Raw genomic sequence first — 14,261 nt, 5'->3', positions numbered from 1 at the left:
CAGAATTAGGCCCCAATTTGTTAAGGGGGGCTTATTCCCAGGACAGTGTTCTTAACTTAGATCACAATCTATATCAAAGAGTTATACTGGCTTAGCTCAGTGTAATAATGCTGTCCACATTATGAATCAATTTTGTCAGCCAGGGACACATGTACGACATGACTTGTTTTGAATAAGCCAAATAACATGCCTAGTTGTTCAAAATGTTTGTTTCTTTCCACCTTTACGTATATTTACCAGAAACACTGCACCAGATTATTTGAGACTTTGTGATCATTACAGAGGTCAAAAGATATCGTATAAATAAGAAGTGAACTCCAGTTGAAAGTACCCATCTCTAGACAAGGACTATTTATACAGAAAAGGAATTGAACTTCCAACTAATTTATAACAATGTTTTACCCTTTCAAATCTGTGAGATACTTGAGCAAGCCGGGAAATATCTTCAAGATCCAAATAGGCCACGATGCACAGAAGCAATTGGTCAGGAAGTCGTGCCAGGAAATCAAATTTACCCTGGCACAGATTGAAGACATGATCCAGAGTTCCTGGTCCAAAGATATAGGCTATTTGAACTGTGATAAAAAAAATGAAACCAAAAAGATTTCTGTTGTGCACTACAAACCCCCAATTGTTTTTCTAAATGCAATTATCTATCTACCCATCAATTTTTATCTCTTCCTCCTTTTACGCAGTAAATTCATCAAAGGTGAGAGCAGATTTATGGCTGCCTACATATGGCAAAGCCCACAGATGTTCACAGCAGAAAGTGGCCATCTGAAGTTGCAAGTTTCTTCCCAAGTCTGGAAGTTAGGCTGTTGAATACTATTAGTGTCCAATCACTGGCATGAATAACAAACCTTGGACAGAACTTTGTTAAAAATATTCATATTATACAAGTGCAATCCTTCAAAAACATCATTGTTGTGAAACCACTGGATAAATTAGAATTTCTAGAGCATGCTGAAAATTAACACCTACAGAAACATTTCTTTCCCACTGCCTATTATTTTTCTGACACAATCACAATATTATTGACTTACAACTAACAATTTAAGATTGCCAAGCAAGTGATGCTGCATAGACTGCTGTAAGATCAGATCTATAGTTGTAAATAATTGATGAGACCAGTTTGTACCTATAATTTACATATATTCTGTCCATAAAATGAGTCTTCAGAGAAGATTAGAACAAATCTAGTACAACCCCCATAAAAGGCACATCTTATGCCCAAACTGCCCATATGCCTCTAGTTTCAAGGTTGTAAAGAATATTCAGAATGACAATTTACATACTAGTTTGAATGCTATTAAGATAAGTACAAATGATATTGATGTAAAATGAAGATCACATTTTGTATTTGAATCCTTAAAAGTTATATAGTAGTAGTGGAAGAAGACAACTGCAGATTTATACCCCGCCCTTCTTTCTGAATCAGAGACTCAGAGCAGCTTACAATCTCCTATATCTTCTTCCCCCACAACAGAAACCCTTTGAGGTGTGTGGGGCTGAGAGAGCTCTCACAGCAGCTGCCCTTTCAGGGACAACTTTAGCGATAGCTATGGCTAACCCAAGGCCATTCCAGCAGCTGCAAGTGGAGGAGTGGGGAATCTTTATCTGGTGGGTTTAGATGTTTTTGTGGGCTTTAACTGTTTTTTGTTCATTATATGTTTTATACCTATGCATATGCATGACCATGTAAGCTGCCTTGAGCCCGCTTTCGTGGGGAGGGGATATAAATGGAATAAAATAAATAAATTAAAAACAGTATTTACTCTCAACACACTAGAACTCTAGGTCAAGGGCTATCTTGTTAAGACTGCTGCCACTTTGATAGATTAGGAATGGGAAGTAGAACCATCACAAAATGGCTGCTATGGGAAAGCAGAAACAAAATGGCTGCTTCCGCCAACAATCTGCCAATTTTGTTGAGTCAGTGGACAGCTTTGAAAGATTAAGAATGGGAAGTGGGCACCATCACAAAATGGCTGCTATGGGAAAGCAGATACAAAATGGCTGTTGCCTCCAACAATTCATATCAACAGCCTATCGGCAATTATTAACTACAGCCATAGGCAAGTTAATTCTGATTTCTAGATGATGAAGACAAGAAGATACAAAAGCTTGGGATTAATAACAAGTGGTAAGGTCTCTCCTTGCTGCTCAATAATGCTCTCTTTTCAATTTTATTTTTTACGATTAGCTCTGTGCCTCCAACCCAGAATAAAAAAAATTAAAAGTTGATTGCTGATTCTTGTTTGGAAGGAAAGAGATAGCTATCTATTGCTAATTCACACATTACAACAAACAAGAGAGTACAGACACAGGAGGGGAAGGCAATGTCCATGAGTTCATAGTTTTCTTCTAATCCTACAAATCATAGCTTACAAAATGATCTGAACCATGTCAAAAAGTGACTATCGCCATCCTACTCTGCAAATAAACCTCCCAGAACATTTGGCTGTTCACTTTCAGAGACACACTATGGGACCAGAAGGATATTGACACTTCCTATACAGAGTAATAGGTTTCTCCTAAGGCAGTGGCTCCCAACCTTTTTTGTCCCAGGGACCAGCCCCAGGACTGGCTGGTCCACCACGGCCCCAGAGCCGAAGACCGCCCCCCCTGCCACCTCCTCCTCCCCCATTTCCTCCTCCCTCCTCTGCCCCACTCCCTGCAGCCTTGCTGCCCGCCCCCGCGTAGCCTCACTGCCCCCTGTTTTTACCACTTTAAGGCCAGGGAAGGTGAAGCGCCTTCCAGACTGACCTCCCCTCCCCACCCTCCAATCAGCTGATCCAATCCGCCGGGAAAACCATGGTAGCATGGCTGTTTCAGTGGTTGCTTGCCACTGCTGCCGCGGTTTTCCCCGTTGATTGGATCAGCTGGTCAGCAGGGGGCAGGGGAGGTCGGCCTGGAAAGCACTTCATGGCACCTTCCCCGGCCTTAAAGTGGTATAAACGGGGGATGGCAAGGCTGCACGGGGGAGGGGGGGTGGGCGGGTAGCTGCGTGGCCCACTTGGAAACAGGCCACGGACTGGTACCGGTCCGTGGACTTGGGGGTTGGGGACCCCTGTCCTAAGGTGTTTGTTGTTGATAACTAAAATTTATAAGTTTTCTTCTTGGAATTTCTTTCTAGACATGAGGAAACATGTCTCACAGTTAAAATCCCACAATAATTTACACTGTTAAGCAATCTGCACCTGATTGTTTTTTTCCATCGATATACACAGATTCAATGGGCTCTCTTTTGGAAAAACAGGTTGCTTACCTGTAACTGATGATCTTCGAGCGGTCATCTGTGCAGTCACACACTGGGTCTTGTGCCTGTGCCAGACTCTCGCCAGTAGCTTCAAAAGCTATAGACATATGCCTCTTCTGGGACCCAGTGTGTGACCTGCAGAGAGACCATGAAGAAGATCATTCCTAACACAAGTCTTATCTTCCAATATTTTATTGTGATACCAAATTGCTCTTATTATCAGCAAGATTATTGCTACTGTGTGAAAATAACTGATATTTTGATTACCTAGGTAGTTGGGTAAATAGTATTTTGTTTGGCAGTTGTGTTGAATACCAGAAGCTTTGAGTTGGATACTCTGAAATGTTCACATAAGGGTTTTTTTTTAAATGGATGAAGATCTTCCCTACATTCCACATTTCCCAGCAGCACCATTTGACTCACAAAATAAGGCCAGTTCACCATGCAAAGGAACCAGTCACTTGGGGCCCCAAATCAACAGTATGTTGCTAGCTTCTGGAGAATTTCTATCTTTTTAAGGAAGACTCTAGCCCAATGTGAAGGAATGTTTCAAAGTTGAAGTGCCTGGCAAACCTTAGCAGTCAGAGAGAGTGAGTGATTAATATTCAAAGTTGATGGGGAAGGCAGATTCAGTGCCCTGCATAGCTTCTTGCCCCATGACTTAGTAAAATCAGAATAAATTATGCAAAATAGAAAAATAAATATTTTCATATATTGTCTTGACATAGAAGTTGTTTTTGGTAGAATACATACAGCCCAGTTAATAAAGTATTAAACATATTTCTTACCTTTAAAAATCAGAGCAGTGGGTTCAAACTTGAACCACAAAACAAAGTATGTCGTTGCCTAAATGCTATTGAAATGCATAATGCATTTTTCAAGGTTTCTGGACAGATAATCAAATATAACATCAGGTTAAATAGGATGTCAGTGCCTAAAGCTCTGTATAAACTGGCAAATTTATTTATTTATGTCATTTATAATCTGCCTTTTCCACCAAGACTCAAGGCATATTACACAGTGTGTGAAATAACATCTAAACTTTAATATGGCTCAAGAATGCCTCCGCAAATGTTTGCAATCTTGGACCCCTGAGGTTTCCATTTGTTTCTATTCCACATTGCCAAACTTAATGTTGTTTTTTTTAAAGGAAACCAGTTTAGATGGGACCCACTGTTTCTCATGGAAATTCAGAAAGTTACTTAAAGGAAGGATAATTTTCTGATTGGTAATATTAACCTCTGACATAAGAGATGAGATCTGCATTAGACTGGCTAATACATCAGCTAGTCACTCTTAAGATAGCAGATTCCATTATCCATAAATATCTGGGGGGTTTGGATTTTCTCTCATCCCATTGGAACCATGTGAATCTGGTAACCATAGAATGAAAAGTAGATGTTAACTGACATCTTGTTTCTGCAAGGAATTTTGCACATGCTACTACAGACTTGGTAATGTGCAGCTAGCTAAATCAGATTGATATTATTGCTTATTTATTTGAAAGTTGATGTGTTGTGTTATTGTGTGCTTCTGGTTATTTTGTTTTGTCCCTTTTTTCCTACCCCTTTTTGAATCCAATCACCCCACTGTTAAAATAAATTATCCTTATAAAAAGACATTTTGGTGTTATTACAGTATAATTCATTGGGATATTTCTGTTAATCTTTTCCCTATGTGGCAGACTAGATGGACACTACAGTATTTCCATAAGGTATTATTCAAGGTTTACATCCTGTTATTTCTTTACTGATCTAGCACTGCACTAGATCTATAAAGTGTGTCAGTCTAGATGTTCTCAGGAGTTCCCTGAGTGGTGGCAGCTGTTACCAGGTTCTTTCCAGGGAACTCTCCATCCAAGGGAGTTTCCCAACAAGGAAAGGCATCCCCCCCTCTGTCACAGTAAGTCAATACAATCATCAGTATGGGATATCCAGTAAACAGTGCAATAGGATTTGGATCATAGAAATCTGAAATAGAGCTGAAACAAAGCATAAACATCAACATAGACTTGGCTTATTTTTTGTTTATAGGCTATTAACAAACACATTTAACAGTTCCCAATTATTTATGAAACTTAATTCATAAGCTGTTACAACCTGCATCATCACCATCATTATATGGAATTGTGTGTAGTATAGCCAGGAGACCATAAGATTGTCGGGCAGTCAGAAGTTCTAGCTCCTTTAGGTGGTGAGCTAGACTGACTTTGAAGGCAAGAGACATTTCAGAGGTGGTTTGCCATTGCCTGTCTCTGCATCACAACCCTGGTACTCCTTGAAGGTCCACATACTAGCCAACTCAGAAAGATTCCACTGCAGAGTAGGGATTCTAACCTGGGTTCTAACCATTGAATCACATCAAGTCCTTAATTTTTTGCTCTAAAAAACAAACAAATAAGCATTTTATAGCAGTATACCTGTGAATGCCTTCAAGAATGTTAACACACTTCAGATCTATAAAATTAAGACCATGAGTTTGCAAGGTGAATATTAATATCACTGAAGATCAGAGATAAGACTAATCAAATGACTTTTGATGCTGCTTTCTCCAGTTTCTGAACCAAAGATTTGTGATTGAATCTTCATCAATAAAGAACTTTTGTAAGTACAACATTCATTAATTTGTTCAGGATCTTGCTTAGCCAATTAATCATGTCTCTCTCAGTTTCAGCAATTATTTGAATGCAATTTTTTTTTAAAATGGGAAATATCTGAATAGCAGCAAAGCTCATAATTGACACGAACTTTTAAAAAAAACCTTTTTACATGCAAAACCTTGGCTTAATTGACCAGGACTTCTCTCTGCTGCATCACTATGGGAATAATGTATGGCTTGGTAGAGAGATTATATTCTCAGAAAAAGTCTCCCCAACTAACCATATCCATAATTGCTTAAATTGGTTCCTGTGGACCCTGGAGCCCTATGGCTTTAGGTCTGCCACCAGACCTTGCTGCTCCCACTTGACTCAGTCCCCTCTTGCGTCCAGGTGACTCCTGATGTTTGCTAGGGGCCTGCCCATATACTGAGCCACAGCTGGCCAATGCTCAAATCATCTTTTTGGCTGTTGATCTTGATTAGATCCCAGATGAAGACTGTCCTGTCATTCTATATGGATTAATAGCTTGTCTACTGTCAGTTTTGCTGAACCTTCTTCTCTGCTGAATTTCTACTAAAACCTGATGTGAATGTTACTTATGGCTCACTACTGAGATTAGGAGATAAATGATACAGAAAAACATATAGATAGCTCCACTATAATGCATGAACGACTTTTTCCACACCCATTCCAATATAACTTCTTACTGTATTTACATATACTGTATTTTGAATCTGCACGAAGTGACAGATCACGTACTCACAATTATGTAAGTGCTCTCTTTCAAGGAAGCATTGAAGGAAGATTTAACTATCAGCCAATTATTATACCTAGAAACAGAACAATAACATTTTCTTGGCTCCACTGATGCCCATTACATGATGAAGTACCAACAATAATAATTCTTTCAGAAACTGAAATGCAAAAGGAATTAGATAATGCATCATTGTAAAGAAACCTAGAAATGCTAAAAATATAGGGCAGTGCATCCATATTAAACCCATTCTGCAATCATTCCACAGGGTTCAAGTTAGTTATTGGGTTCAACTCAAGGTACTGGTACTCTGCAACAGCCTTTCCCCTGCGGAATGGCCTACCTGAAGAGAACAGTAAGGCTCCCACACTTTTGGCTTTCAGCAAACTATGTAAAACAGAACTGTTATGGAAGGCATTTTCATGAAGGGAACAGGGCTGCATTATAAATGATTGATTCAAAAAGATGTCTCAAGAAGTAGAACAAGACTGTGGACTATACTACCAGAATACGTTATTTGTTGCTGTATGTTCTTATTTTGCTCTCATTACATTATATTTCTACTGTGTAATAACATTTTTGCATTATTTAATACATCATATTTAATATTTATGCCTGCTTTACTATTTCTGCAAACCAAGTCATATTACATTGTTTATTCGATGTCCCTTCAGTCTATTGATTGTACTGACTTACATTATGTTATCTACCTCGATTCTCAGTTTAACATAAACAAATAGAGGAATAGGGAGTCTCTTTGAAAGATAATACTGATGTTTCATTGCACATTCTTAGATCAACAGCCTAAAATGAACCAAATGCAACAAATCTAGTGATTATGTAGAACATAGTAGTTATTCCTATGAGCTAAAAGAACTGAAACCAGCACTAGTAATAGTGTAATGCTGCTTCAGCTATATTAATTTTTTTTTCAAGTTAATAAATGATTTATTAGAAAAAGTTATTATACAATCGTAATAAAGTAATACAGAAAATGCATATAACTTGGTAAATTTCACCGAACATATACCTCAAGAAAGAGGGAGGGGGAAAAGAAAGGAAAAGAAAAAAAAAAGGGGGGGGAGGGGGAGGGGAAAGGGAAAGACCAATGATAAGATTACTACGTGAAATACACCAGGATTAATTATAACCACAAAAAATCTTTGTAAAGTTTGCTTTTGTTGTAGGAATTGATATAAAATGGGTCGCTATCAATTTTCCCCAGGATAGGAAGCCAAACCGCTATATACTTGGAATAAGCTTGGTAAGGGTCAGAAGTATCTATCGAAGCCTGGATCTTGTCCATTGCAATATGATCCCACACTTTCAGGAGCCAGGTGTCTAACGATGGACTGATGGGGTTTTTCCAAGACTGTGCAACCGTTGCTTTTGCTGCTGTTAAGAGTTTGGCCAATAGGGATCTTTTGGAGGATGATAGCTTAGAACCAGGCCAGTGATTAAGAAATATTATTTTAGGGTCATCGGGAATTAAGATTCCTAGTAAGGCTGAAAGATGAGAACATATTAAAGACCAAAATGGCCTTAATTTAGGGCATTCCCACCAGCAGTGGATATAGGAGGCCTTAAGACCACAGTCCCTCCAACAATCTGGAGGGATTGAAGTAGACATATGTGCAAGTTGAGTGGGGGTAAGGTACCAGCGGGCAATCAGTTTAAAGTTCTGTTGTGATATGTTTATTATGTTGGAGTGAAGAATTTCGCTATCCCATATAGCATCCCAATGATCGGGAGAGAGCGTGGACCCACAATCTTTGTGCCATAGATCTGTGTATGAGGGGAGTGAGGCTTCCAATTTAGAAAGGAGAACACGATATATTCGTGAGATGAGACCCTTCGAGATGTCAGATTCCTGTAAGTGGAGAATCAGATGCTCAAAATCAGTTGTTGGACGGGAAAGTGACGATCTTAGTTGAGGATCTTGAAGTAAGTGTCTAATTTGGAAGTATTGAAACCAAGGTGATGCGTTTAATAGTTTGTGATCTAGCTTGTCCTTAGGTAAGATTTGTCTGGAGGAAGAAAGAAGGTTAAAGAGAAAAACCTTTGAGGAGTCGCGCCAAAGTTTGAAGGAGGAAGGGGGTTGGGCCGGGGGGAACCATTTTTGGCCTATGAAAGAGGAGATGATGGACAGGCCTGGAGCGAGAAAAGAGCGTTCTGAGTCCCAGACCGAGAGGAGTGCTTTGAGAAATGGGTTTACAAAATGCCATGGGGGGGCGGTCAGACTTTTTAAGCCATAGAAGCTCATAGTATTTGAGAGGGGTAAAGTGGGCCTCTTCCAGAAGAGACCAGGATGGGGGAGAGGGATGTTGGTACAAAGTCTTAACCATTTGAGAGAGGATAGTGGCTTTGTAATAGCGGGTAATATCAGGGACCGCCAGACCACCTTTAGCTCTCGATCGGCAAATAGTTGGAAGCTTGATTCTGGCTTTTTTGTAATTCCAGATGAAAGCGGACAGAGTTTGCTGCCAGGAGTTTAGCATTTTTGAGGGTATCTCGATAGGAAGGGCCCGGAATAGGTATAGTAGGCGTGGAAAAATGAAAGATTTAACGGTATGGATTCTTTCCATCCAGGACAGTTGCAATTTGTCCCACTGTTTCAGATTGGCGGAAATATCTGAGAAAGTGGCTATGTAGTTGGTCTTTAATAGATTGGAGAGGTTTAAAGGAATTTTCAGTCCTAAATATGACCAGTTTTCAGTAATCCAGTGGAAGGGGTAGTTAGTGGATATTTCCTTTCTAGTAGAAAGAGAAACGTTAATTGGGTAGAGAATAGATTTAGAGTGATTGACGCGAAGCCCAGAAAGCGACCCAAAACAGTCCAAAATAGTGGAAATAGCCCTTAAAGATTGTAGGGGATTAGAAATATATAAAACTATATCATCAGCGAATAAACTGATTTTAAAAGTGGAACCTTGAACTGAGACTCCAGGGATCTCTGAGGAGAGGCGAACCAAGTTAGCAAGGGGTTCGATAACCAATGCAAATAGAATTGGGGAGAGGGGACAGCCTTGACGTGTCCCCCTCTCAAGTCGAAACATCGGGGATTGTTGACCATTAATTTGCAAAAAAGCAGATGGATCTAAATAGAGGGAGTTGATAGCCTGCTTGAATTTCGGGCCAAAGCCCATATAGTGTAGGACCTTTTGAAGAAAAAGTGGTTCCACGCTATCAAAAGCTTTTTCGATATCTAAAGCCAAAATACAGGATTCGAATTTTTGGAAGTTACAATATTGAATCAGGTTAATGGTTTGTCTCGTGTTGTCGGTGATATCACGATTGGGGATGAATCCCGATTGGTTCATATGGATGTAGGAGCCAATGATTTTGTTCAATCTGGCTGTTAAAATGGACGTTAAAAGTTTGTAGTCGTTATTGAGTAGAGAAATGGGGCGATATGACTTGGCGTTTAGGGGGTCTTTCTCTTTTTTAAGAATTAGTATTATTTTAGCTTGGGACCATGAGGGGGGCATAAGGCCAGTATCTAGCACTAGGTTGCAAATCGAGGTAATATGAGGAGTTAAGGACGGGCCAAATTTTTTGTAAAATTCAGAAGGCAGACCATCCCTGCCAGGTGTTTTATTGAGTTTAGAAGACTTAATAGCATCGAGCACCTCTGTGGGAGAGATAGGCGACTCTAAAAATTGTTGATGATCTTGTGATAAGTGGTTGAAGATGGGATGGTCCTGTAAAAGACGGTCTATTGAGAGAGGAGAAGGATTGGTTGAGGTATACAATTTTTGAAAATAGTTGTGAAAAACTTCTATGATTTTGTTGTTGGAGGAATGTCTATTGCCTGTAGAGTCTGAAATGGCTTTTACTTGTCGCTCGCCTAGTTCCTTTCTAAGTTTCCAAGATAGAAGTTTCAGTGAACGGGGGTGGTTAAACCAGTATTTCTGCTTTAAGAAAAGAAGGTTTTTCTTGATAGTGGTAGTGTCCAGTAGGTCAAGTTTTTTCCGTTCAAGTATAAGTTTGTGGTAAATCTTTTTTGAACAGGTCTGTTTATGTTTTTGTTCTAACAATTTAATGTTATCTAGTAAATGCTGACAAAGCTCTGATTTTCTTTTTTTATAGGCCGAATTCAAGGAGATGCATTTGCCCCGTAAGACCTCTTTCATTGCATCCCAGACGATATTGGGAGAAACCCCACAGTCGGAGTTACTGTCAAAATAAAGATTAATCTCTTTTTCAATCTGCGTACAGAACTCTTGATTTAAAAGAAGTGATCTATTCAACGACCAGTTATAGTAAGGTTTATCTTGGGGGGTAACACTTAGCGTGCATTCCAACCAAGCATGGTCAGAGAGAGTTCTGAGGCCTATATTAGTATAAGAAATTTGGTTTAATAAGGAAGGGGAAGTAAGGAAGTAATCAATTCTTGTGAAAATATTATGGACTGCGGAAAAATATGTATAATCTTTAACACCTGGATTGCGAAGCCTCCAGATATCACACAAGTTGTGGTTTTGAAGAACAGTTTGAAGAGGTGTGGCAGGGGCAACCGTGGGGGTGTGTGTTTTGAAGGATCTGTCCCAGATAGGGTCAATGATTAGGTTAAAGTCACCACCCACAATCACCTCCCCCTCTTGAAAGAGGGCGAGTTTCTGTAGAGTAGATTTTATAAAGGTAAGTTGTGCGGTATTAGGAGCGTATAGGGAAACCAAAGTGAGTAAAGAATCGTTGAGCAAACCTTTAACGAAAATATATCTTCCCTGGGGATCTACCTCTTGAGCCAATAAAGTAAATCTTGTTCTCTTGGATAACACAATGGCGACGCCACGTGACTTCGAGGAACCAGGAGCTAGAAATTGTGTTTGGAACCATTTTGAGTGGAGAATATTAATATTTGACTTTTTGATATGGGTTTCCTGCAGAAAGAGAAGATCAGGTTGTAGTTTAGTTAGTGCAGAGGAGAGTCTTTTGGCCTTAATAATATTATTAAGGCCTCTACAGTTGAGTGAGATTAGTTTTATGTCTGTCATTGCAAAAGCCAGTCAAAAAGTGAAAAATTTTCTGAGTTAATTAACACTGAGAGGCCAGATGGCCAAGAAGCAAAATCCTCTAAGGTCGAGTTTAAAAGGTTTAGTCTAGCAACTGATAACCAGCAACATAACACAATAATCAATAACTGCAGTATAATAGAATCGAATCCCATAAAAATAAAATTAAATTGGTTTAGGGTAGAAATAAGTAGAGACGAATAGATGCTTAAGTCAGCGTCTGTTAGGAATATATACGTGAACCAGGGAACCAGGACATAAACATAAACAGCATAATTCAGGTCTAGCTTCATAAGACTTTTCTGGAATGCAAACAAGGATTTCAGAGTCCAGTGCTTAATTGGAGAGCGCCGTTTAACCAATGAATCACAGCTAAAAACAGGCAAAATTGACCAAAAGTGGTTGAAGTTAACAGAATGAACAATCAGGTCCATAAACAGTGCCATTACAAGGCTTTCCCATCTAAACAAACACACAAAGAACAACATATAAAACACAAATCTATCTAAACTATTCATTGGCTCTAAATAGAGATCAATGAAAAATCGTGTTTATATTAGTAGATCACTAACCAAAGAAGGAGGGCTAGAAGGAGAGAACTCTCGACTGTCCCGTCTAGATAAAATTACAAATGAAAAAATTTCTCCTCCCCCTGCTCCCCTCCAAAGCATAGAAGTAAAGCCAGGGCATGGCAGTTATTGCTAAACTAGTGTGAACATGGAAACACACAGTCAGGCTACTCAAAACGTAGAATAAGCTCAACGTCGTCTTCTTGGTTTGGAGAAAAGTGGCTTGCTGAGTGGTTGAAGATCATTGGCCAGGTTTGGGTCAGTGGCTGGAGGTGGGTCGATGTGGAGGTGGTTAAGAAGATTGCATCCCGAAGCGAAATCTGAGGCAGTCAGACGAAGACCCTGATGAACGACCAAGACCTGGGTAGGAGAGGACCAACGAAATCGAATATTGTGTGAAGCAAGCAAGTTGAGAATGGGTTTCATGTCTTTTCTGTGCTGCAAAGTCTCTGGGGAGAGGTCAGCCAGAACAAGAATCTTCTTTTCCTTATAAAGTAGACCATCCTCAGACCGGGCTTTTTGTAAAATTGCAGACCTGGTCCTGGAATCTGGAATGGTAGCTAAGATGTCTCGTGGGAAGTCCTTTGAGTTTTGTCGTAGAGCACCCAAACGGTATGCAGAGTCTATTAAGGGGGCAATGTCATCATGGAGGTGAAGAGCAGAGGCCAGCCAAGTGGCTATGAAAGTTTTAATCTCTTGGTTCTCTTCAGCCTGTTCAGGCAGGCCTCTGAATTTCAAATTTGCCGCCCTCAGTTTATTGTCTAAGTAAAGAACTTTGTCATGCACCCATAAATCAGAATACTGGAGGCTCTCTACAGCTTCTTGTGCCTTGGTAGCTATTTCAAAAGCAGCGTCCGCGGTTTGTGTGACTGCTGCCAGGGTTTCATTTATTTTCTTGAGTTCGGCATAGATGGGGGCAGTTGCTTTGGAGATAGCTTCCCCGATGGTCTCCTCCAATCGAGCCATGGCTGTATGGAAGGACTGGGAGGTAAGCAGAGCGTTTTCCTCAGTGGCGGGAGTAGCGTCGGACGCCATTTTCTCTGGTGGAGGAAAGGGCCCAGGCGAGAGAGCGGGAGCTTCAGGGGCCGCCGGGGGGAAAGTTAGTACCTGTTGCCGCGTTGTAGGAGTCTTTCTAGGTGCTCTGTGAGATCCGGAGTTACGTTTGCCCATGCCCGAGCAAGTTCAGCGTGTTTGGAAGGAGCAGGGGGGGGCGCGAGAGGACAGTTGGAGAGAACAGCTCGTTCAAGCGTCCGCCATTAGCCGCGTCGCCCCGCCCTCCTCCAGCTATATTAATTAATTAAGAATATATCTATGCTGCCTCTTCAGAGTCCTGCTCAAGGTGGCTTATATTTAAAAACCACAGGATAAAATACAGACCATTCAAAACCACAAGCCATTAATAAAACTGTATTTATTATTATCTTTTTTAGATACCAACTGACAAATAAAGAAATGAAACACTTAATAACAGAATATTTTACAGAAAATCTAACAATATTATGGACACTGTGCCTTCCTCTCCTATGCACTCACCAGGATCAGCGCTGGGCAGTGGTGGTGGGAAGGACAAGGAGCTGCTGAAAAAGTGGCTGCCACCACTGCTTCTCCCCCACTTCCTTCCCATGCAATCCAGGGAGGAAGTAGAGAGGTGGCAGCTGGCAGCGGCTGCTTTTTCAGCAGCTCCTTGTCCTTCCCGCCGCTGCTGCCCCAGCACTGATCCTGGTGAGTTCACCAGAAGGCTAGCATAGGAGCCGCTGGCCTTCACTGCGCTTCATCTGGGCATTAAAACTGGGAGGGAGGGGAAGGCAAATAGGAATTCTGCCTAGGGGGCAGGACGAGAGTCGATTTTGGCACCCCTGCTCTGCCAGCACCAAATGCCTAGTTTGCCTAATGGGCGGGCCAGGCCTGATAATAAAGCTGTTTTACATACACATTCAGATGTCACAACAAACCAGCATTAATTTGAGATGTGCACAAACCCAGTGTGTACCTATAACCTCATGTTGAAGGTTAAATTTGTTTATGTAATTCAATATTTATACCACACCTTTCTCTCCAGTGGGGA

At 40.6% G+C, this 14,261-nt stretch overlaps 1 protein-coding gene across 1 annotated transcript in view; it reads right to left on the bottom strand.

Moving 5' to 3' along the window:
- FBXO36 (F-box protein 36) overlaps positions 1–14,261 on the bottom strand; it is a 57,838-nt gene that overhangs the window by 6,724 nt on the left and 36,853 nt on the right. The window contains exon 3 of the mRNA XM_060242284.1: positions 403–575. Within this exon, the coding sequence (XP_060098267.1) occupies positions 403–575 (173 nt within the window). The remainder of the gene's footprint in view (positions 1–402; positions 576–14,261) is intronic.

Source organism: Heteronotia binoei, chromosome 6, assembly GCF_032191835.1.
Source record: "Heteronotia binoei isolate CCM8104 ecotype False Entrance Well chromosome 6, APGP_CSIRO_Hbin_v1, whole genome shotgun sequence".
NCBI classification, from domain to species: Eukaryota; Metazoa; Chordata; class Lepidosauria; order Squamata; family Gekkonidae; genus Heteronotia; species Heteronotia binoei.
Note: the sequence above shows the minus strand (reverse complement) of the source record. Positions and strands in the feature narration are given on the sequence as shown.